The sequence below is a fragment of the Chlorocebus sabaeus genome, chromosome 21, assembly GCF_047675955.1.
Source record: "Chlorocebus sabaeus isolate Y175 chromosome 21, mChlSab1.0.hap1, whole genome shotgun sequence".
NCBI lineage: Eukaryota > Metazoa > Chordata > Mammalia > Primates > Cercopithecidae > Chlorocebus > Chlorocebus sabaeus.
Window position 1 is genome coordinate 59,619,222 of NC_132924.1, and position 23,773 is coordinate 59,642,994.

The following is a 23,773-nucleotide window of genomic DNA, read 5'->3' on the forward strand; positions in this document are numbered from 1 at the left end:
CCTCTGGCAGCTAACTCTCCCTGTAAACTGGAGAGAATCTACTAATTACAACAATAAGAAACATTTTCTCTCCACCTCTCCTTCTTAATTGTTTCTGCCACTGCAAAACATGCACATGCTTGCTACTTGTGATTAAAAATGTGGATGTTTGCAATTTATGCAGCAGACATTTACTGTATGAAGTATTACCAGTCTACAATTTAAATAGACTAGACTGTAAACTGTGTAGTGTGATTTGAGAGGTAATAAAAAGCCCTGCCTCCAACACACACACACACACACACCCCTGCACAGGTGTATATGTGTCCATATCCCATTGCAAATGCATGTGTGTGCACACACACAAACACACACACACACACACTATCCCAGTGGCTCCTTGCATTGCTTGCAGTTTAATCACCATGAATATAGATTGCTTTAGGTTAATCAGCCTTCTCATTTTAAATGCAAATATAACTAAGATTGGTAAACAGTAACACTACAGGCCCTTTTTTCCTGGCTGGAATGATACAGCAGAACTTCCCAGTGGGTTACATGTGTGATGTGAGATATGGATGGTAGGAAAATCTTATAATTATAAAACACTTCAAACTATTTTTAAGACTCATGTAAAAATTAACAACAGTTGAAGTTAAGCTTGAGCACTCTTTTTCTCACTTCCTGTATAAACATGTTGAAATCAGAAGCGACTCCAGCAGGTATGAGTTTATATCTACAGTTTACCACTAGAGGGCGCTTTGTCGTGATTATCCCAGTAGCCCTTTCCCTAGATGTGCCGTATATTTCAATGTGTGCCATGAAATAAAAAGATTACAAGTAAGCTTCATATTGGCATTTATTTGTTAATGTAGTATCTACTATCACCTTATGTCATGAAAGAGAGAATATTTTCAAATACAACAAAGAAAATCTCAGAATAAAAAACTCCTTTATATTGAGTATGTTTAACACTAAGGAAAAAACACAGTACCTTGTCTTTATTTCTCTTTTTGCCAAGGACCCAACAAACTTTGTTATAATCCAGCACTAGATTGAAAAACACTGGAAAGAGCTAATTTAATAAAGGCAATTGGAGATTAATATCAATCTAAAAGATGTTGGGGGAGTCTATGTGATATCTGTAGAACTTCCCTATTACTTTCCAGATTGTATTTTGTGCAATCCAATATTAAAATTTATTTGTATTTCTTACGCATCAACTGAGAATCATAAGACAGGGGCCAAGGAGCACTTAAAGTTTTGTTTTCTGGAAGAGCAACTTAGCAAAAATACTAGTTAAGCATTATGCTACGTGCCCAAGATCCATGAATGAATAAGATTATTCCCTGTATTCTAGAGCTCAGAGGGAAAATAAACATCCAATAAAATAAATTAGGATTAAGGAGATAAGTGCTGCAATAGATGTATGTACCGGATTTAGAGATAGCGCAGAGCAAGTTGTGGCATTGTTGTTATTTTGTAGGGAGGTGGTGGAATTGTGAGGAGCTCTTGCCGTTTTTCTGAAGCATGGAGGGATATGAAAGTGACTGATCTCTGAAGAGGACTTAGTTTTCCCAATAGTCACTTATTTTCTTGGCTTATAGAAGTCCTTCTAGAAGAGTTCAGAGCCTTAATGCAAAGAGAGTTTGCAAACTTGCATTCCAAAATTACTATCATTCCTTTTTCACTTTAATTATGCTTGAGATATATTCTTCCTTCCCCTCTTGTCATTGAACTTCTTCAGTGGGCCTTTACTGTTAAAACTGATGTATGCAAGGAATTTTACTTGATTTGATGATTTGATGCAGATTTGGATATATAATTAACATTTTATATAGCAAAGCTAGAACCAGAGCCTTCTTGCAAATAGGGGTTAACTAATAACTTCGTAAATTAAGCAGACATGCTCAGACTATCTGCTGCCATGACAATGAAGAGACCAGGTTGAGAAACTGTAACGTGGACATTACAGTAGAGGTAAGATCTTTTCTAGATCATTGGTTCACTTCCTCTATGCATCTGCTGTGAAAATGTTGCCTCAGACACTATCTCTTGACGTGGGCTTTTCATTATAATTATGCATGGTCCATGCCTCAGCCCCACTCGGAAACACACCTGTGATTTGCTTTTAAAACTAAGATGAATTCAAAGATTCAATGAAATCAGTCACTGTAATAGGAAACACTGCATAGAAAAAATATGTTTTGAATATATGCTGGAGCTCTCTTTTGATTCGTCGGTAGAATTTTTACATGTTGGCGACTTCACGAAGATTTATGACTGTTTAGCAGATACATGAGCTACTTCTATTTTCTTATTTTTTTTTAATTTTTAAATAATAATGGCATAGTTTTGCATGATAGAAAACCAACTTTTGTTTTTAAGGAAATCTCACAATATTCTTTCATTATGAAAACATGCCATTTTTCAGTAAAGTCACTTAAAAGGATGTTTTCCTTCATGTGATTTTTAATAACTAAGTATAATTTATGAAATATATAGACAATTACTGGTAGTTGCTAAGAAACTCTTCTGAAAGCCATAAGCCTGTATTCTTGCAAAGCACATAACAGGTGTTCCCACTCCCTGTGTCCTTTGTATACACATTCATTCTGTATTCAAATCACAGAAGCAAGAGGCAAGATAGGGTCTGTTACCTCATTGCTAATTTCCCTAGCAAATAAACCAGCAGCTGCTGGTCCAGGTTACCACCGAGAACAGGTCACTGCATGCATGGGACAGGATGCTTTCATGGAGCCCTTCGGTGACACACTTGGGGTCTTTCAGTGCAAACTATACCTCCTTCTTTTCGGTAAGGCCCTGCGTGAATTGTTCTAACTGTTTCTTAGGTTTTGTTTTTTTTTTGGTTTTTTTGTTTTTTTTTAAGTGTGGACATAAGGTAAATATTTGCTTTAGGCTGTAGATGCGTTCAGATAATTGAAGAGCAGGTCAGAACCTTTTAACAATAATACACGGTTTCAGCAAAGAAGCAGGAGCATTTAAGATAAATGAGTTTCAATAAATAGATTGTTATTGTTTTCTTGGAACAACAACTATTGTCATAGCACCCATTAAGAGAATTAAGATATTTTAAAATGTAATGATTTTTTTCTTTTTAGAGTATACATATCAGTTCAATAGTCTGATGTATTTGTTTCAGCAAATATTCTAATAGGCCATGAAATTGTGACCACTTAGAGTGAAACTCCAAATAATTTATGAAAATTGTTTTCTTTTTAATTAAAGATATTGTTGCAAACTGTTTACTGCTTCATTTTATCTGTTTCATCTTATGAAATATGGAAGAAGATCAGATTCCAAACTAACAAGAAAATTTCCTACACAAAAGGGAGAACGTGTTTGAAAAGACTGTTACTCCAAAATGCCTTTAGCTTTTCTCTTTGCCCAATGGCTAGTCCTATTAAAAAATTTTTTCTGTACCTTAATATTTCCCCTCATTCTCCTCTTTATCCTTAAAGTTTAAAGGACTCTCTTTCTAACATTCTGACTGCTTGTCTGTCAACATTGTTTTCACCAGATGTTCTCTTTTCCATTCTTCCTATTTATCAGTTTTAAAAGTCAAATCAATTTCTTGTTTTGTTTATATTCAACAGATAGGAGTTCAAAAAAGGCTACATTTAAAAAAATTTAAGAACAGCTTAGCAAACTAAGCAATTTAACTTTTAGGCTTCTTCAGTTATTTAGAGCCTTACTTTCACTCCTATATTTTGTTAAAGTTTGCATTGTAAATGTTATTATTCAAATTCATACCTAATGTTGTACCTATCGCACACATTTGAAATGTACAGTTTGTAAAGTTTTTTAAGCCTTTGAGTTTCCCAGAGTTGTGATTATTCCAGTTATTACAGTATTTATGTTATCAAATTTAAGCCTATAATAGAATTTTGTTTGCTAAAATTTTTGAAAAAGTAAATAATTACTATAACTGTCTCTATCTTTGTGCATTTTTCTTGCCTTTGAAGGTATCCTGGGTCATCATCCCACTTATTTTTATTTTTAAAACAGTAGGACTGCTATCATTTTATAAGTGTTGTTTTTGAAGCTGGCATTGAGAAGAACTTCAAGACAATTTAGTTAAGGAATTCAACTAAAATAAAACAAATGTACATTAGGAAAATAGCATGTTCATAAATAGCTAAAGCAGTTTTTATACCTTAGGACCTTCTCTCTCCTGCAAATTTGCTTTTCTCCATAGGTAGTGTGTTGTAAAGACCACAGGTGATTTGGCAATCTTTTTGCTCTTAGGAATATTGAATTTTTGTTTGTTTCTTCTTTTTAAAAAATTTTTAAAAATTTGAAGCCTAAAATATACAGTTTGTGCAGTTTATTCAAAATACATCATAATTTCTATTTTCTCTAAAGATGCAAGATTTTATTTTCAGTCAACAATACTTGTGTTATGCTTGTTAATACCACGCATGATAACAGGGAAGTAAATGCCAGCTATTTTGAGCTACAGCAGAGTTCACTTTGTGAAATCTGATGTTTATATTCAATACAATGAAACCGGTCTAGGGAGTCCTTTGTTCCTGGAATATAGATAAATTCTACAGTAGGACTTCAAGTGTACCTTAACACTGGATACTTTTTTATAGTGCTATTGTTATACAATGTAAGAGGGTCCGTAAAAGGAGGGATTATTGCTGCAATTTTGTATGTCAGATTATGGTTAGTATTATAAATGTTTCTCCAGATTTGTGTAATGCCTTATATGCAAAAAATCAAGATTTTTTAAACAGAACTATAATTTATAAGAGTTTTTGTTTCTTATACCCTGAAAGTAATAGTGAATGTAATAATAAAATTGACTTTAAATTTCCATTTAAGTCCAAATATTTGGAATATTAAAAATAAATTTAAATTTCATCAATTTTTATGTTATTTATTATTTTTGTTTTTGTATTTTTTCAAATAAAATAGAGATGGGATCTGGCCGTGTTGCCCAAGCTGGTCTTAAACTCCTGGGCTCGAGGAATCTGCCACCTCAGTCTCCCAAAGTGCTTGGATTACAGACATGAGCCACCACAATCAGCCTTTTTATATTATTTATTTTCTTGGAGTTTATCTGTTCATGCAGAGGTTGATTTTCTAAAATCAATAGTTTTAGTCCTTTGGGTTTTCTCATACAACTAGAAAAGAGCACTTGAAAATTTCTCAAAATGAAGCTAAGTTTTCTAACATTAGTAAACTACTGTGTTTGACAGCATGAATTCATCACATCTGTAGCGGGTAACACAACGATGGCAAGAGAGTATGTGTTCCTAGAATGTGGAGGAAGCATTCAATTATCTATTTATTCCCAAATTTCACTACAAGCAAAGATTGTATCATATTGATAGGTTCATGTCTTTCCTGCAAAATGAAGAGATTTTACGTAACTGAGATAAGATACTGTATAAAGAAAATTTCATTCCCTGCTGACATTCTTATAACTTGCTACCTATAATTTATCTGATAAAAAATTGTATAGACAATCTCTAAGCAAATAGTTACTGTAACAGCTGTGCTATTTCTCAGTGTCATACAAACATTTGAAAAAGCATACATATTTGAAAAAAACTTTTCATTTAATAAGAAAGCACTGAACCTATTCAGAGATATTGATGGCAATATATTATTTAAGGTATTGTTACATGATGCAGTCTAAAATAGCCCCCAAAACTAATTTTTCCCCCTAAATAATGATCATAAATGCTATATAAAATGTCTTCTACTAATGTAGTTTTATTTTTCTCAGAGCTTCAATATTTGTATTGTATTTAATATTTCACTAAATAAAATTTTCCTCCCATAATTTTAGTCATGGACTCTCTAACCAGTCTTTTCATATGTAAGATTCAACATTCTGGGTCAAGATCCAAAAGTCATCAACATTTCTATTCCAGCGATATTGTCACCCCATAGTCATATAGTGCCTCCCAACCATTTCCAGAATATTAAATACATCTCAGTCAATCTTTTCAAATATAACTACAAAGGAAGTTGATTACAAAAAAAAGCAGAGAAGGACTTTGGCAATGGCTTTCCCAAATGACAAGCACAAATTGGTCAGAATCCATTCAGACCTTCTCAGCATAGTGGTGGTTTCTAGGCTGTGTTGTGAAATGTCCTAAGTGAACCAGTACATCCATGACAAAACTGCTCCCTATTAGCAGTGGTACAGCTTTTTCCAGTGCATTCCCAAGGCAATTATATGGACTTCCATCATTCCCCTTGATTTCTTTGTAAAAAAAACACAGAATTGCTGTTTTATTAAAGGATTTCCAAGTATTGACGACTTAGTAAGTGGACCAAAAACTGAGACTCAATTCTTCAAAATTCGTTAGGTCCTCTCTCAATTTGGATCCTGTCAAAACCCTCTGGGCCCTTCACCTTCAAATATAGGTAGCTTCTACCCTTGGAAAAGCACCTCAGGATGTCAAGAACATAAAATTAAGAGAGTTGAGAAAGGCCTTACACCTTATCCAGTATTACCTCCTATGCACATATGAGAAAACTGAGTCTGAGAATTAAAATGACTTATTTAAGGTCACATAACTGACCAATCACCATTTTACCCCAAGTATGTGTCCTTTACTAGGACTTCATATTTCAGTAGATCTTTAACTTTATTAAAAAACAAACACATTAATCTTCAAGTTAAGAGAATAGGTGCTTGAAAATCATTATTTTAGGGCTATTTGCAAGTGGTGGACATAGAACATGGGAGTCCAAGATCAGTAGTGAGCCATGAAACCCTTGTAAATATTTTCATATTTACCCAAGTGTAAAAAAAAAAAAAAAAAAAAAAAAAAAAAAAAAAAAAAAAAGGAGGGAACAACACACTTAATCAGTGAAAGTTCCAATGTTCCAATTTACATATCTTAAGTTAGTAATAACAGGTACTAAACCTATTTTTTTAAACTGTTGCTTACCAGGAACTTGTCAGGAACCACCTATCTTCAACTTCAGTGAAAGGCATATAAATACATTTTGTTTTGTGCAGAAAACAGATAGACAAAGAGGAATCTTTTCTTGTGCTGATCTCCCATCCAAATGCCCAATGTCTTACTAAATCTATGACTTTAAGAGTTTCACCACCACTGTCAGCCTCTGCTTCACATATCATAGACATCAGTAATTTTGAGACATAGATTTACTCTCCCATCCTTCTTTCTCTCTCCTACTGTTTCATTGCGAAAACCACTGCTTCCTTTCTGTAATCCACTTTATCTCCTCTTTAGAATTCCCAGCACCCAGTTTTCTCTTCTTCTAATCACTTAAATTAGGAAAAATTCCAGATTTAATAGTCTTACACTTGGCAGAAAAGAATACAGAAGGGAATTCTCATCTTTGTAACTCCTTTGTTATGGACCAATCACCAAAGTGTGCAAGTAGGTCCATTATCAGAAGAAAAAAAATCTTAGAAGTTAATCACGAAAACACACAGAGGCAAAGGAGACAATAAGACATGTCTTTATGTTTCTCTTACAGTTATCTGCTTTTCAGTCCATACGGTAAGTTTCAGTTGAGAGTCTAGGAGTCTCTTCTCTCTCTAACCAACTATCTTCCTCTTTGGTGTTTTCTCCTCTTGGATTCTTTGCTCTAACTTCTCGCCAACCCCACAGTTTCACTCTCTACTAATAGCTAGCCAAAGGCCCAAACTGTGGGAATCTTTGCTCCTACCTCCACTCTGGGAAGGAATGAGATAAATTTACTGTTGGTAGAACTGGATTCCTCATAGGAGCAGGCCTACGTCTTTGAGTTTTTCCAAGAAAAAAAATCACAAAAGGCAAACAGACCTTTTTAATATTTTATTTAATATTTTTAATATTTATTTTAATACCTTTCCCTTTTTAATATTGATGACCTTTCATGACATGACTTGGATGAAGCTTAAACACTCCCTTTCTAGTAGAATGAAACGAAAAAAATGTAGAAAAAAATGAAAAAGGGGAAGCGATCAAAGAGGATAAACATTTTGCATTTGAGAAATTTAAAATTGTAAAGTACTTATATTTATATCTAATTTCCATCTCTTCTCACCCGCTTAAGGATTTTATTCCACTTTCACCCTTCCCTATTCTGCCTCATCAACATTTCCCTTTCCAGTGGAACATTCCCAGTAGCAGAAAACTCTCTTGATTTCATTTTTGATCTTTCTCCAGCCTCTGCCCCATCTCTCTGCTCCTCTTCACAGCAAAACTCCCCAAAAAGTGTCGTCTATACTCATTGTCTACAGTTTCTTTTCTGTTGTCTATTTTTTCTCTCATTATTCAAAATATTCCACATTTAAATTTCTCTCACTCTCTACTATGTCAAATGTTCCTATGTTGTAGGTATCATATTGCCCCTTTTAATATGAGGATTTTGAAGCAAAGAGCTTCCAGCAACATGGTAACCCAAGCTAAGGAAGACTCTCTTCCCCCCGCAAATACATAGAAATGCTAAATAACATAAAATAATATATCATGGCTTAAGGTAAGATGGGGAAATCTCCAGTTGCCAGAAACTGGGAAGAAACCTGAAGGTACAGCGGTGAATGCATAGGCCCCAAAATCCCCAGCACTGCCCAGAGCTCTCCACTGGGCAGAGCTCCATGCCCCAGGGCCCTCCAGGTCCCTCATCCTCTCTTAAATTCTCGTTAACCAGGATTTCACAACTTTGCCTCTTGGATGTCTAATGGGCATCTCAAAATGAACATGCCCAAAACTGAATCCTCGTCTTCCCCACAAAAAACTATTCTCCCCACAGTCTTCCCCATGATTAATTTATTTACTGCAATTCCTTTCTTCCAGTTGGTCCAAGTCAAGAAGCTTGGCATCCTCTTTGTTTCTGACACCCTCAAAGTGTCAGAAAATCCTTTTGTCACAATCAGTCTTTTTCCAAGACGTCTTTTATTAACACCCTAGTCTCCAGCACAGTTGTCTCTGGCCTATTACATTGCAGTCATCTCCTAAGTGTTCTCCCTGTTCCTGCTCTAGCTCTATTCCAGTGTATTCTCACAGCAGCTAGACTAGGTCTAATAAAACATAAGAAAAATCATAGCCCTTTTCTGTTCATGAAACTCCTATTGCATCCCCATCTTAGAGTAAAATTGCCAGAGTTTTTCCCATGATCCTAAGGTCCTGCCAGTCTGTCACAGCCACCTCACTGACCTCATATCTTATCATGCTCCTCCTCCTCCACTGTGCTCCATCTGTACCTGCCTCTTGCTGTTTCTCAAATACACCAACCAGATGCCTGTTCTGGGTGGAAATAACTGGTCATGACTGACAATGGTTTAATACCACTCTCCTTGGGATATTTGCGTTTGGCAAGCATTTGGCTAAAGGGAAGAACTTCCAATAATGGAATATTCAGTCATTTCAGACGGCTTTAAGGGAAAATGTTAGGAGGAAATAGCCCCTAGTATTTCTCAAATCACACGGTTAGATTACGATATGCTATGGCAGACATTAATATAGTCATAATTCCAAATGTTTTAATGGTTTCATTGGACTTTAGAAGTAGTAAACTTTCTTAGTTCTCCTTTTCCCATTATTCTGTAGCAATCATAGAAAATAACTTCTGCTTTTCCTTTTTATCTTGTGCAATCAGCACAGTCTTTGGGTGGAGTTTTTAAAGTGCAGAAAGTTTCAGAGACAAATATTTACCTCTATATGTAACCCGTACTAGAATAGTCAGTACCTAGAAGCCACTCTTCTTTGAAAAGGATTATCACCTGATCAGGTTCTCTCTGCAGTTGCCCCTTTAGAGTGTGAAATGTGGCTCAAGTTCTTCACAACCTTCCTTTCCTTTGCAACAGGTGCTTGCTCGGGGCTGAGGGTGACAGTGCCATCACACACTGTCCATGGCATCAGAGGTCAGGCCCTCTACCTACCCGTCCACTATGGCTTCCACACTCCAGCATCAGACATCCAGATCATATGGCTATTTGAGAGACCCCACACGATGCCCAAATACTTATTGGGCTCTGTGAATAAGTCTGTGGTTCCTGACTTGGAATACCAACACAAGTTCACCATGATGCCACCCAATGCCTCTCTGCTAATCAACCCATTGCAGTTCTCTGATGAAGGCAATTACATTGTGAAGGTCAACATTCAGGGAAATGGAACTCTATCCTCCAGTCAGAAGATACAAGTCACGGTTGATGGTGAGTCCGCTGTGAGTGTATGTGGGTAGCAGTCTAGTATGGTAGTTAGCAAAGGCTCAGGAGACTAAAATACCTCGGCTTTAGATCCTGGCTTCACAACTTTGCACAAATCAATTAATCCTCAAAGCCTCAATGTCTCATGGCACTAATGACATTATCTACCTCACAAGGCTTTCTGAAGATTAAATAAGACATGCATGTAAGAGATATACCTAGTGCCTAGCAATAGGTAATCAAGCACTACATATAACTTATTGTTTGTTTGTCTGGGAACTATCAAGTATAATGTTGCCAATTTGATGAGATGGAGAAAAATCTTATTTTCTCAACAATAGACTATACCCTGGGAAGAGCCCTATTTTTGTCATGAAGATTTTTGTTTCAGTACACTGTTTGGAAGAGGATGAGACTTGTGCAGGAATGATACTTAGGGACAATGGACATGCCTGAAAATGTCCTCTGAGGGGCAGTGGGGTCAGCTAACTTTCAGACACTTGTTTTCCTTATTGAAGTAAGTGACATACACAAAATATACTGTGCCCAAAGCCCAACTTCTGATTTTTCCTCTCTACACCTGTTTATTTATAACAGTATTCCCCATTTTAATAAATACGAATTCCATTCTATCAATTACTCCAGCCAAAACCTTGCAGTCACTGTTGACCTCTTTTTCTCACATCCCACATCCAGTCCACAGGAAAGCCTATTGGCTTTACCTTGAAAATATAGACAAAATCCAACCACTTACCACCCCCCAGTACTGCCCCACTCAATACCACAATCAGCCATGGCCTGAACTATCCTAATAGCTTTGCCACCTACTCTCCCTGCTTCTATTCCTGCCTCCTTCAGCTTAAAATCCTCCCATTGCTTCTATCTCACTCAGAGTATAAGTCAAAGTATTAACAATTTGCAATTCCCCACATACCCAGTGCCTATCTGACCCCATTTTCCTATCTGTATCCCCCTCACTCACTTGGTTCTGGTCATGCTGGCCTCCATGCTCTTTCTGAAACAGGCCAAAACACACTCATTCCTCAGGGCCTTTGTACTTGCTGTTTGGTCTACCTAGACAGCTTTTCTCCAAGATACTAGCATGCTCCCCTCATTTCCTTTAGGTCTCAGCTCAAATGTCACTTTGTCTGTGAATTCTTTACTGACCACGCTATATAAAACATAATCTCACTTCCCCAAACACACACACACACACTCCGAGAAAAGAGAGAGAAAGACAGAGAGAAAGAGAGAGAGAGAGAGTCACTCTCTTTCTCCAATTCTGCTTCTCTCTCTTTCATAGCATTTATTACTACCCGGGCATATTATAGATTTTTATTTGTTTATTGTTTCTCTTCCCCACCTAGAATATGAGGTCCCTGGGAGCAGGGACTTTGTATTATTTGCTGCTTTGTCCTCAGTGCTTAAAACCTTTGCTGATCGCTAGTAGATTCAGCAACTACCTGTGGAGTAAATGAGTGGCCACAGAGGAGACCGGGGAGACTTCAGGGGAGTAAAGATGCAGAAGGTAAAAGCAAATGCCTATAGAGCAATTGTGGGGAAAAAGACAAGAGAGATCTAAAGGGAATTTCCATGAAGATTTCCTATATGGTGTCCTGTCTCCCTCCTAATACAATATCCTTTCTTGTTAATTAGTAGTAAAGTTAAATCTGCTTAGGAAAATGCAACCAAAAACTTAGTAAAGCCTCAGTAGGGTTTTAGGGCCTGTGCCAAAATTCTTCTCAGAAGAAAAACTTCTTCATCTGAGTTATACTGTTTTAAGCAAAGGTATGATCACAATACCAGTGACTATTCTAATGATTGGTTCTTCTCATACAAGACTGTTGATGTGTTACCTATGTATCTCATACCACTTACAGTTCCACACACAGGTGCATTTGAAATAAAAGATTTTTCTGCATATTAAATGTACACAATTTGTTTTCTTTTTAAATCATAATATCACAAACATAAAGCTTTTCCCAATCTTTTGTTCTTGCCAGGGAAGATGAAGGATTAAATTAAATAGATGAGCCAGTTGATTACACCCTCCTTGAAAAGTGCTAGAGGCTTCAGAACTACTCGGCTCCCCTATAAGTTATCTTTCGACCTCCTTTCTCTTTCACTTTCTTCTGTCTTCTCTGGGATGGAGAATTTGGTTAGTTTGTTCTCTAATGCACATTTTCTAGTGTACAAAAATATGAGCACAAGTCAAAATAAATCTACCTGAGGAAGATGCATCGACCCTAATTAAAAGCTTGACAGGAAATTGAAGTCTAAACATTGGACACAATCATCTCTCACTTATGTATCATCCTACTCTCTCTGTGTGCTGTAGTCATACATAGAAGGGGATTACTAAATACACGCCTCTCCAAAATGCAGAAGAGAAACATTACCAGATGTGAAGCCCTCTTCATTTTGCCACTGACTGCTGTGTAACTCTGGGCAAGCCACTGTTTTTATCAATTATGTCAAGAACTTCAATGATTAAAGAAAATTGCCAAAAACGGTTGCAGATTCTTATATGATTCTATCATGATTATATAATCCATCAACTTTACAGTTAAAATTCAGAGAGAAAATATTTACTCATTTTTGGAAATTTACTTTGACAAATATTAAGAGCCTACTGTGTTGCAGATGATGAACTAAGACTATTTTCCTATGACTTGACTTTCCAACAGGAATTTCTATTGGATTTGTATTTTTTTCTCTAATTTGATAAAAGCCCAAGAATGTATTTTATCCTATTTTCAGACCGAGTCAGTGTTGAAATGCAGGCTCTGGTTTGTTAAAGTGACTAACATAATGTTACAACACAAATGTAAAGCAATTAAAGTTTGTAATTGCTTCATGACATACATAGAAAGAATAATTGTACATATGTGATTCGCTAAAACTATCCCTCAGTTTCCCAAAAGTATAGTATATATTAGCTGTATATTTTGCAGATGATAGAAATTTGAGTTCACCACATCTATCCCAACCAGCTGCTATTGGGACATTAGGACAAGTCAATAGAGGGGAATAACCTTATAAATTTTGCCTGGGAAAGTGTACCTTTATGGTGTTGGTGAAAGCACAATTAACAGGAAATAAGGAAGCTGGCATTCCATTCTCAGCCACCTATAAAGTAAAGGGCTTCATTAGATCATTCTTGAAAAGTAAGTTCTGGAATTTGATTATCTCTTACTATAAAAGATATTCTCATATTTTGACATTTTGCATTTTCCCTGGCTTTTTATTCTCTTCTCTTCTTTAGTTATTACCTGAGCTGTCTACATTTACAGTGTAAAATGCTGGAATAATTTATCCAGGACTTCATATTGGAAAGACCTCATAAGGTTTTATTATAATTCAATGAGAAGAAAAAAATCATTCCTATCTCTCTTAATATTGCAGATCCTGTCACAAAGCCAGTGGTGCAGATTCATCCTCCCTCTGGGTCCGTGGAGTATGTGGGGAACATGACCCTGACATGCCAGGCGGAAGGGGGCACTCGGCTAGTTTACCAATGGCTAAAAAATGGGAGACCTGCCCACACCAGCTCTACCTACTCCTTTTCTCCCCAAAACAATACCCTTCATATTGCTCCAGTGACCAAGGAAGACATTGGGAATTACAGCTGCCTGGTGAGGAACCCTGTCAGTGAAATGGAAAGTGATATCATTATGCCCATCATATATTGTAAGTTTATTTTTTTTTTTAACTCATGAGTTTTTTGTTGTTGTTGTTGTTTTCTGAGAATATCTCCCAGGATAGTCACAGAGAATATAAGTACCAGATGTCATTTGGCTTTTACCATTATTGTAGTTCAGTAGTTCTAATCATACCTCCTAGGCACTGTCTTGTATGAAACATGTCTACTAGCACAACGCTGTTTCTCAAAGATCAAGTTGAAATACTGGCCAGGGGCCATTTAGGTTGTATTTCGTGATTCAGTCCATTGTGTTACCTCATTCCCAGTGGAATGCAAGAATCTCAATTTCAAGAACCAGAACAATGCAGAGGCTGCAATGAAGAAACTGAAAAATACCTTGAGAAGAACTTTTTTCCTCTCCAAATATTACCATTCCTGAATTTAACATACTTTATTTTTCTCTAGTAAAATATTTTCTTTACGTCAATTATTTCTTCTAGCTCTTTATCTGTATGTCTTTCCATCCCTACCTGCCTATCTTTAAACTCTAGCCATAGATTTAAATGAAAAAGTCCTGTGGAAAATTGCTTAAGCAACTACAGGCACATGCAAATATCATTTTTGAAATATACTTTTGTTTTGCTACACAGTTCATATTAATCTGGAAAAATGAAAATAAGATCTTTCTTTCAACATGTGCAAGTCTATGCACCAATCTCATTATTATCACGGAATATGCCGTGATACATAGTGTGGAAAATATAAAAATGGGAAAGAAAACTATAATCAAACCTGCAAATGTTAAACATTATGCTTTAGGCTCCTAAGGCTTCTTTCCTTCACGATGTTATTTGAAAGAATGAGAATACCCCAATTTGAGTAAGTTCACACTTCACAGAATCTATCATTTGCTGACAGATTGAACTTTTTTCTTTACATTATTTTAAACATTATGTATGAAAATCTCACAGAGAAACATCTATCACATGCAAAGAGTAATGACAGATAATAGAAAGAAGAACATTTGGGAAATTTACAAATGTGGGTTCCATTTACACATTGTAAAGATGAATTATCTACCTGGCTTAAGAAAGATTTTGACTCTTGTTAATTGCTAATTGTGAACATTGCATTACTAATTTTTGTCTTCACTATTTTTACATTCAAATGCAGAATCCTTCACTTGGTCAACATCTTATCTTATTGATACTCATTCATTCACTTATTTATTCATTTATGGACCCATTCCTTTATAGATTATTTGATTTTAAAAATCAAACATCACGTTCTTATTTGTGCTAAACAGTTACTACCTACCATATAATATGTACAAACACAACCCAGACCCATTAATTTAATAATTTTTCTTGCTGTCACTATTTTAGCCCTATTTTTGTTTTGGTTGGTTGGTTTTGTTGCTTTTGAGTAACAAAAATTAAATAAAATGTATACTGTAATCTGAAGATTGGTTGTATATCCTATCTGTTGATGTGGCATCCAAATGTTTACAATCTTTATCATTCCCTGCAAGCTGGGAATATGTGCCTTGGTTGGTGTTATTCACACTTCTCTTTCTTCATCTGTTTACCTTCTTCTTCCTTCACCACATTATCCTTTCCAGAAAGGTTTGCCTGCCTCCACTTGTCTCACCACCTCAGTGTCACTAACAGGTTCATTGTGCTCCTTCAGCATCCTAGGCACTCTCATTCCTGGTCCTCTCTGCATTCTATTTTCCCTGACTCTCATGAACACCACAAACCCAAACCAGAGTTCTGCATTCTTCATCTTTGTATCCATAGGGCAATAGCTGACAGAGATTAAGAAATCAATAAAGTTTCTTGAACTGGACTAAAATGGAACAGATTATCTTTCTTCATATCCTTTTTAGATTCCAGTGTTACTTGATGATGCTGTAAAAAGGCTAAATTCCCATTATAAGATGACAGCTTCTTCATTATAGTGCTTTAGCACTTTTTTTCCTGACCTTTAGCAAAATCAACTATTCTGTTTTCTAAAGGCACTGTTTCCATGAAGGGTTTTTCCATGAAAGTAGGAACTAATTTTTATTTTGGCAGAAAAAGTATAACAAAATCTATTAAGACTGACTATATACTTATGAGATTGTGATGTCATAACCTGGTATTGGCCTTGGTGGACTACAATGTCAAACCAATAACTCAGACAAGTATCTACTTGCAGTTCATGATATGCCTTCAAGCTCCAGCTGTAAATAATAACCCAGTAACCACTGCATTTTGTGTGCAACATATGGCAATGCTGCAGTGGAGAGCTCTACGTGATAAAAATTAAAGGAAAAATAAAAGGTCATTCACAGTAAATACTTACCATCTGTTCCCAAGCAGGGCGGCAAACAGCATCATGATGTAAATTTAGGTACTGTTCCCACACAGTCATAAATTGTTAAAGAGAACAGATGATATGTGATTTTACAAGTCATTTAGTAAACAGCCATCCCCAAGGCAAAGGGTTCATTTCTATTGGGAGCTCTCTTCCAAAGGCAAGAAAGTAAACCATAATCCAAAGTCAAAATGGAATTATCCTTCTGCTTTCATCTTCGGTATCAGAGATCACTCTAGTTGAATCACTCCAAATATCTCCAACTGGATGGCCCATTCACTTGAATAAGGTAGTAGGCTGCCCCTCCAAGTAGAGGGATAGTCAGCCTGGAGTTCTAATGATAAAGGAAATAACATCATAGTAGAGTCGGAAGAAAGTAGATTGTAAGCAACATGTAGAGTGTGAGATGTAGTTAGATTTGTGTGCATGTGTGATAAAGAGAGAGAGAAAAAGATGCATTAAAGAAGGACTTGAAAATCATCCATGAAATGCGGATATTGGTTCTCTGAGCAACAAAATTACAAATGACTTTCTTTTCATCTTTGTGCTTCTCTGAATTTTAGGATTTTCTGAAAAAAAAAACAAACAAACAAACAAAAAAAAAAAACAAAAAAAAAACCATGCATTTCTTAAGTAAATAGATAAACTATGTTACCTTTTAAGAAACATACCAGAAGCAAGGAACTGAAATGCTTCAAAGTGTTAGGTTCAAGAGTTGGAAGAGGTGTTGAGGTGGGGGCAAGGAAGTTTGAGGGATTTGAGGCTGCTTCTGAAGAGCCAGATATAGCATATAAATAAAACAGACAGAAGAGAAAAAATTACGCCAATCATGAAACCTAATAAATGAGGAAGTAACAAAATCAAAATAAACATGATTAAGGAAGATAAGCTAAGATAATCAGATTACTTTCTTTAAAGGTATTTTTATTTTAAACCAGAATGATCTTATTAAATTAGGTAATTGACCTTACTTACCAGCCTTGGCTCTAAATGAGTATGGGCTTCCTCTACAAATTAAACCCACCCTCTGAAATTGAAATTGAAGAATTATTGTTTGTGAGACTACTCCATTATGCAGCAGGGTCCTAAGGCAACTCCAAATGAGGAGTTCCCCAAAAAGTTTTGAGTAATATCAGCATGCTTGAAAAGGAGTAACACTCATTTTTATGTGTATTAAATTACTAGACATTTTGTTTTCATAGCCCCATTCTCTATACCCCAAAAACCAGGGGGAAGATGAAGACCTAAATTGAGTGGCTGTGTTTTTGTGACCACATTTTTCTTCTTTATCAAGTCTGCCTTGCTCTACTCTTAGAAAAACCCTCAGACTTTAGTTTTTGTACATAGACTCAGGTCTCTTGCTCTTCCAAACTATAGTAAATTCCTCCTGCTGGTTTCCTCCGATGTGAACCATAACCATGCCCGTTGCTTGGTGATCTTTCCTTCCCTAATGTTCTATCAATGCTGACAACATGAAGGATCTCTTCTGAACCACAAGGCCTGAGATAATAGCCATACACAGCATGTGATCAACATCTCAGATGTCCTCATTATGCCTAGAATCACACCATGTGCAAAGTAATCTCAATATTGATTTTGGTTGAGTGAGCAAAAACAAATTTTTGTTCCCATTGCCCTACTTACTGTTTAGTGGAATTCAGAATAAAAGAGTTCCATTTTACAGCACACTGTTCTAAAGCTTTTATCACAGTGGTTTCACCTGAGACTGTGTCACAGCCTGAAATGAGGGAACAGGCTTCTTATACAGTAACAGGAAAGGGGCAGAAATCTCTCCTTATTTTAATCCTGTACCTTCAGTTCCTGATTACTTTAAATTGAAAGTACTAACTTCTGTTTGCTTTCTGAAAGCAGGCTTACCTCATGCAGGTATATTAGTAAAAACCTGTAGGGTTCCTTCACATTTCTCCATATGCCTTTTACTCTAGAAAGAAAACATAGATTAGTCTATGCTTTCTAGCTAAAGATAATCTATTGTTTTGTATATTCATTTTCTGTTATAGCTTAGAAAATTTGTCTCCTCAGTGGCAGATTGTTCAGAAAATGCTGATAAAGAACCACTCTGGGAATTTGCGAACTTGGGATTGGTTTGCCAATATCCAAAATGGTTTTACTAGGTTGGTGCAAAAGTAATTACAGTTTTGGCCATACTTTTAATGGCATGGCAAGAATCCTGGTGTTTCAAAGGGGTTAGAAAGAATCTTGGCAATCAGTCCTCTAACCCATCTTTTCATATAAAAAGGTGAGGAAAATGAGACCCAAAAAATTCAAATGACTTCTAAAGAATGCCTAGCTAATGATTGAAAAAAATCAATTACCCTAATGTTTAGTTACTACATTCTATTATTCTGCATGTGGAGAGATAAATAGCTCATACTTTAAGAAAAATCAGGGCCTTTAAGATGAGGTCATCACTGAGCAAACCATCCATAGCCATATCCAGTTTGTAAATTCCCTGAGAATATGAATGTCTTATACTTCCATCTCCCATATTCTAAATATATTATCTCATACTTAGCAGCTCTCAAATAAATATTTGATTCATTACTTGATTGGATGATTACAGAATTAATATTAATATATAATTAGTAATTGATTGTAGAACTAGTACTATAGTTAGACAACAATAAACTATTATGATATAGAAAGTTATACCACTTTATTTCTTTCTAGAGAAGTAATATAAATGATTAAGTGCATATATTTTAGAGTCCCAGCTCTGCTATTTAATAGCTATATGACCATGGGCAAATAAATTGTTTAAATATCACTTTCCTCATCTTAAAATTAGAATAATGACATCTACCTCCTGGTGGTTGCTTTAAATATTAAATATTATTATCTGCATAAGCACTTAAAGTGTCTTCTCATGGCAGATATCCAATAAATGTTGGTAATGAGCAGCTGAAAGGTGTATATAAGCATACTTAAAACTCAAAGATTTTTAGACTATAAGCCAGGATTTAGACTGAATGAGAAAACCTATCTAGGTGAAGATTATTTTTTAAATTTTCCTTATTCTCTGAAGAAAGCAATGGGAAATGTGTCTTCACCTACTGGCAACCTAACACCATAGAAATGGTAAAATGCTACAGGAGTACTGCAATGTGGAAAAAAACACCAGGGGATTAAGTAGTTTATTGATAATCAATGCATATTAGTTAACGATAAGGAAGATGTAAATTTTTTTTTCAAATGCAATCCTAAGCTTAGCTGGGGCGTGGGTGGGAGGATTTAAAAAATTCTTTAGCTGTTAAAATGTTGTAAAAATACCAAACACCCCTATGTCTATTTGCACAGTGTTCCATGTGAAACAATGTCTGCTATAAATATTTATATGGCCTACCCTAGCACTGAGAAGAAAAATAGATAGTACCGAAAATATGGTTGTTAAAGAGAAAATAGTGGCCATAATCTGTTGTAAAAATATTTTCAAGTACAATGACTATTTCAGAAATATTAATGTGTAGAAGCTAAAAAGTTAATCTAATAGACATAGAGAGTAGAATAGTAGTTACTAGAGATCGGGAAGGGTGGAGTGGTAGGGGGTAACCAAAAGTTGGTTAATAGACACAAAAATGGTTAATGGACAGCTAGATACGAGGAATAAGTTCTTGTCTTCTATAGCACTATAGGGTGACTATAATTAATGGCAATTTATGGTGTATTTTCAAACAGCAACAACAGTAGACTTTGAATGTTCCTGACAAAAGGAAATAATAAATGTTTGAGGTGATGGAGGTACTAATTAGACTGATTTAATCATTACACACTGTATATGTGTATCAAAACATGCGATCAAAACATCACACTGTACCTCATAAATATGTACAATTATCATGTCTCAATTAAAATAATAATAAAACAAAATAAATCAGCATATAAAAATAAGCTAGTCATACAAGAACAGAAAGATTGAGTTTGTCTACAAGATTGCAGATGTATCAATACATTACTTAAAACCTTAGCATCACAATTATGATGACAGCATTTGTAAAATTAAATGTGAAATTTCAGGCTTTTACTATTTCAGATTAGTTCAAATCACTATTTCAAATCAAATCTCAAATAATTTTCACTTTCATGGATATCAAAATAAAATAGATTTAGGTCCTCATCATTTATTGGGAGTCTAAGCAAGGACCTGCTCATCCAATTCTAAGATGAAGACTTTCAAAAACAGTAAAATGCTACTAAGCTCTCCCAAACTCAAGACCTATGTTGTGATTACTTATGCTACTTATCTATTTCTTTTTTTATATTGATGCAGATGGACCTTATGGACTTCAAGTGAATTCTGATAAAGGGCTAAAAGTAGGGGAAGTGTTTACTGTTGACCTTGGAGAGGCCATCCTATTTGACTGTTCTGCTGATTCTTATCCCCCCAACACCTACTCCTGGATTAGGAGGACTGACAATACAACACATATCATTAAGCATGGGCCTCGCTTAGAAGTTGCATCTGAGAAAGTAGCGCAGAAGACAACTGACTATGTGTGCTGTGCTTACAACAATATAACCGGCAGGCAAGATGAAACTCATTTCACAGTTATCATCACTTCTGTAGGTATGTGTGACATACAAGGAAGGGATCCTAATAAAACACGAATGCATGCTGGCCTTGCCTTTCCCCTATCTTATACCTATATGGAAAAGAAAATCATTGTGGGATTATTCATATACTCTAAAAATCTCTCTTTCCAGAGTTAATGAAGCTGTGGTTTCTAGGACTCAAAGAAAGAAAACTCAAAACAAAATAGGGGAGAAATTCAATTCAATTGTGAAGGGCTATGAAGAAAAAGTGAATTCCATAAATTACTTCTAAATGTGCACTCTTGCTTTCCTAGTTTTATGAACAAAAATATAAGAGAAACAGCCTGCTCATTTAGAGAGTTTGTATCTGCCATTGCATTAGGTCAGATGAATAAATCTCCATGAGTTGGGAATCTGGTTTTCCCACTTCTATTTGATTCCCCTTCTCACTGTCTTTCATGGGCTCCCCTTCCTCTTTCACCATTTAAACACCTGAAAGCTATGGAAGTTCACAAGGGGAGTCTCAACACCTTGGAAATTACAAAATTCTGTAAGTCTGTGAAATTTGGCTTTCTCTAGAAATCCTCTGATTATCAGAAATGTCATCAACCCACAAAGGTTAAGAATTACTGCCCAAAATATTGATGCCCACCAAATTCTCATCCTTCTACACCTTCTCTTCTCTCTCTCTACATAATGGTTTTATTCTCCTGTATGATTTTCTGTATGATTTCATTCATTTCCAAGGCTTCATGTAACACTGGTACATCCCAAATCTATATCTTTAAAGCTTTAAAACCATACACCCAGCTTCCTCTGGATGTCTCTGCTTGGAAGTGCCAGAAGCACCATACAGCTCCAACATATCAAAACTGAACCATCTTCTTTCCCCCTAAATTGCTATTCTGCCTGTATTGCCTATTTAAGTGAATGGCCCTACTAACTACCAACCTAAGACAGAAAGCTAAATGTCATCTCAGACTCATTCCTCTTGCCTATTGCCTGGTCCCACATTCAGTCACCACGTTGTGTCCATTTCCTTCCTTCCTATTTCTCAGATACATTTTCTTCTCTCCTTCTTCCTTCTTTTGTCTTTCTTTACTTATTTCTTTGTATTCTCTTCTCCTTCTCCCTCGCTCCTGCCTTTTCCCTCCCTACTCCTCCTCTTCCTTTTCCTTTTTCTTCTTCCTCTTCTATGACTACTTCTACTACTACTAAGTCCTTCTCAGACTCTCCTTTGCACACACGTCAAATGCCACTTGGGCAAAATCTGGGTGCAGGTTTGCACAGGACATGGTGGTTAAGGTACCTATGACTGGTGGAAGAACAAGTTTATAAAAGCTACTACTCATTAATATCTTTTCTATTGATGCCTTCTCTTTCTTCACCTTTATAGCACTAGTACCTAGAAAAAGACCCATAACACAGAGAAACTCAATATATTTTGTTGAATAAGTGATGCAACAATATAATTTCTTGTAATCCATAGGCTCAATTTTTCAGTATGTTGCCCTTGGGCCCTCTGCATCGAGATCACCTAGGGAGGTTGCTAAAAATGTAGCTTCATTAAGACACCTCAGACCTATTAGATCAGGATCTTTCAGGTAGCACCTGAGAATCTGAATATTCCGGACTCACAAGTGTGACAACCACTTGTTTAGTACATTTTATCTCCGGAGAGTTTTGAATTTATTAAAAAGTGCCTGAAGAGCCATGAAGAATTATAACACTATTGCAAACCTACAGGTCGATGAAGAAATGTATAGTGGATAGGTTCCTCCCAGGGACTCCTTAAGGTACCAGGAGGAAAAATCACCTAGGTATATTGGAATGTATATACTGTCATGGTGGGATTTTTTTAATCTGAATACAATGCACTGTTCGTTATGATAGCCGCTAACCTTATTCGGCTTTTGAGCACTTAACACATTGCTATGCAACTGAGAAACTGAAGTTTTAATTTTGTTTCATTTTTATTAATTTTAATTTGCATGTAAATAACTACGTGTTTAGTGTTTACCATGTCAGACAATGCAGCTCTAGAATTTTTACCTGAGTTGCTTCATTTGGGCAGTAGATAATAATATATATTTCTTGTAGAGCCAAAAAGCATATGTGTTTTAGGGTGTTATAAACTAAGCACCCATGCATTCATTTGTTAGCACCCATTATGGGCCGAATATCGGAGTAGGCACTAAGAATACCATATGAAAAAGGTAATTCCTTCTAACAAGAATTCCTGCTCACAATCTAATATGAGTAGCAAACACATAAACAGTTGAGGTACATCCTTTGCTTTCTGTTTTACTAAATTTTTTATAGGCTTAACCAGCTTTTCACCCCAGTAGCAAACCAAGACATAATTGTACAGCAAGCCATAATTAAGCATGTAAAATAGTAGCAATCCAGGTGTCATCTTCAGCTTGTTTCTCATGCTCACTGCAAGTGAAAACATGGCTGTAATGTATGAAAGTGTACTACAGTAAGGCTTTCCCACGGCCTAAACTTTCTACATTAATATTTAGCCAAGGTATTCTCATTATATCAGAAGCCCCCAATATTTGATTAAGATCTTATTACCAAGATCTAAAGACAGCTACAGTCTTAACGTCAGATAATTACCTTTTGCAAAATCTAAAAAACCTGTTTGACCTGTACAAAGACCAAGCATTTGTTATTACAGTAAATAAGAAGAGCAGGTGCTTATTTTTCAGAGGGATTCAGAGCTGTCAATATTAGTGACCTCTTTGTGGCTTTTAGAGTTATTTTCTAACCCCCAAATGTCCACAGAGCTTTAACTCAAACAGCAACAAAATGGCAAAGAAAATGAACAGTATTGATGTGTTTTGTTAAATATTTGTTTTTTCTAAATTTCAAAGTCAGTGAACCTCTGCAGTATACATTAAGCATACACCAACCTACAGTTATAAGTGACCATCACTTGCAACTATCAATTGAGCCTACTGACCATCTACTCTAATGAATAAACTCTTGAGATCTGTGAAGAATTTGAAACCATTTAAAAGGTCAAAGTACCTGCTTTTGAGATGTTTCCAGAACCGAACTGGTGTTTGGTATAGCCAGTG

General features: G+C 35.9%; 1 protein-coding gene across 5 annotated transcripts in view; it reads left to right on the plus strand.

The window, feature by feature from the left end:
• The first annotated feature begins 2,635 nt into the window (after nucleotides 1-2,635).
• HEPACAM2 (HEPACAM family member 2) overlaps nucleotides 2,636-23,773 on the plus strand; it is a 43,878-nt gene continuing 22,740 nt past the window's right edge. For 2 of the 5 annotated variants that reach the window (XM_007982149.3, XM_007982151.3), the window contains exons 1-4: nucleotides 2,637-2,794; nucleotides 9,791-10,141; nucleotides 13,541-13,825; nucleotides 20,425-20,721. In XM_007982149.3, coding sequence (XP_007980340.3) covers nucleotides 2,716-2,794; nucleotides 9,791-10,141; nucleotides 13,541-13,825; nucleotides 20,425-20,721 — 1,012 coding nt within the window. In that variant the 5' untranslated portion in view covers nucleotides 2,637-2,715. Of the gene's footprint in view, nucleotides 2,795-9,732; nucleotides 10,142-13,540; nucleotides 13,826-20,424; nucleotides 20,722-23,773 lie in introns of those variants that run through there. The other 3 variants (XR_005242413.2, XM_007982150.3, XM_007982152.3) reach the window with 3 other exon arrangements.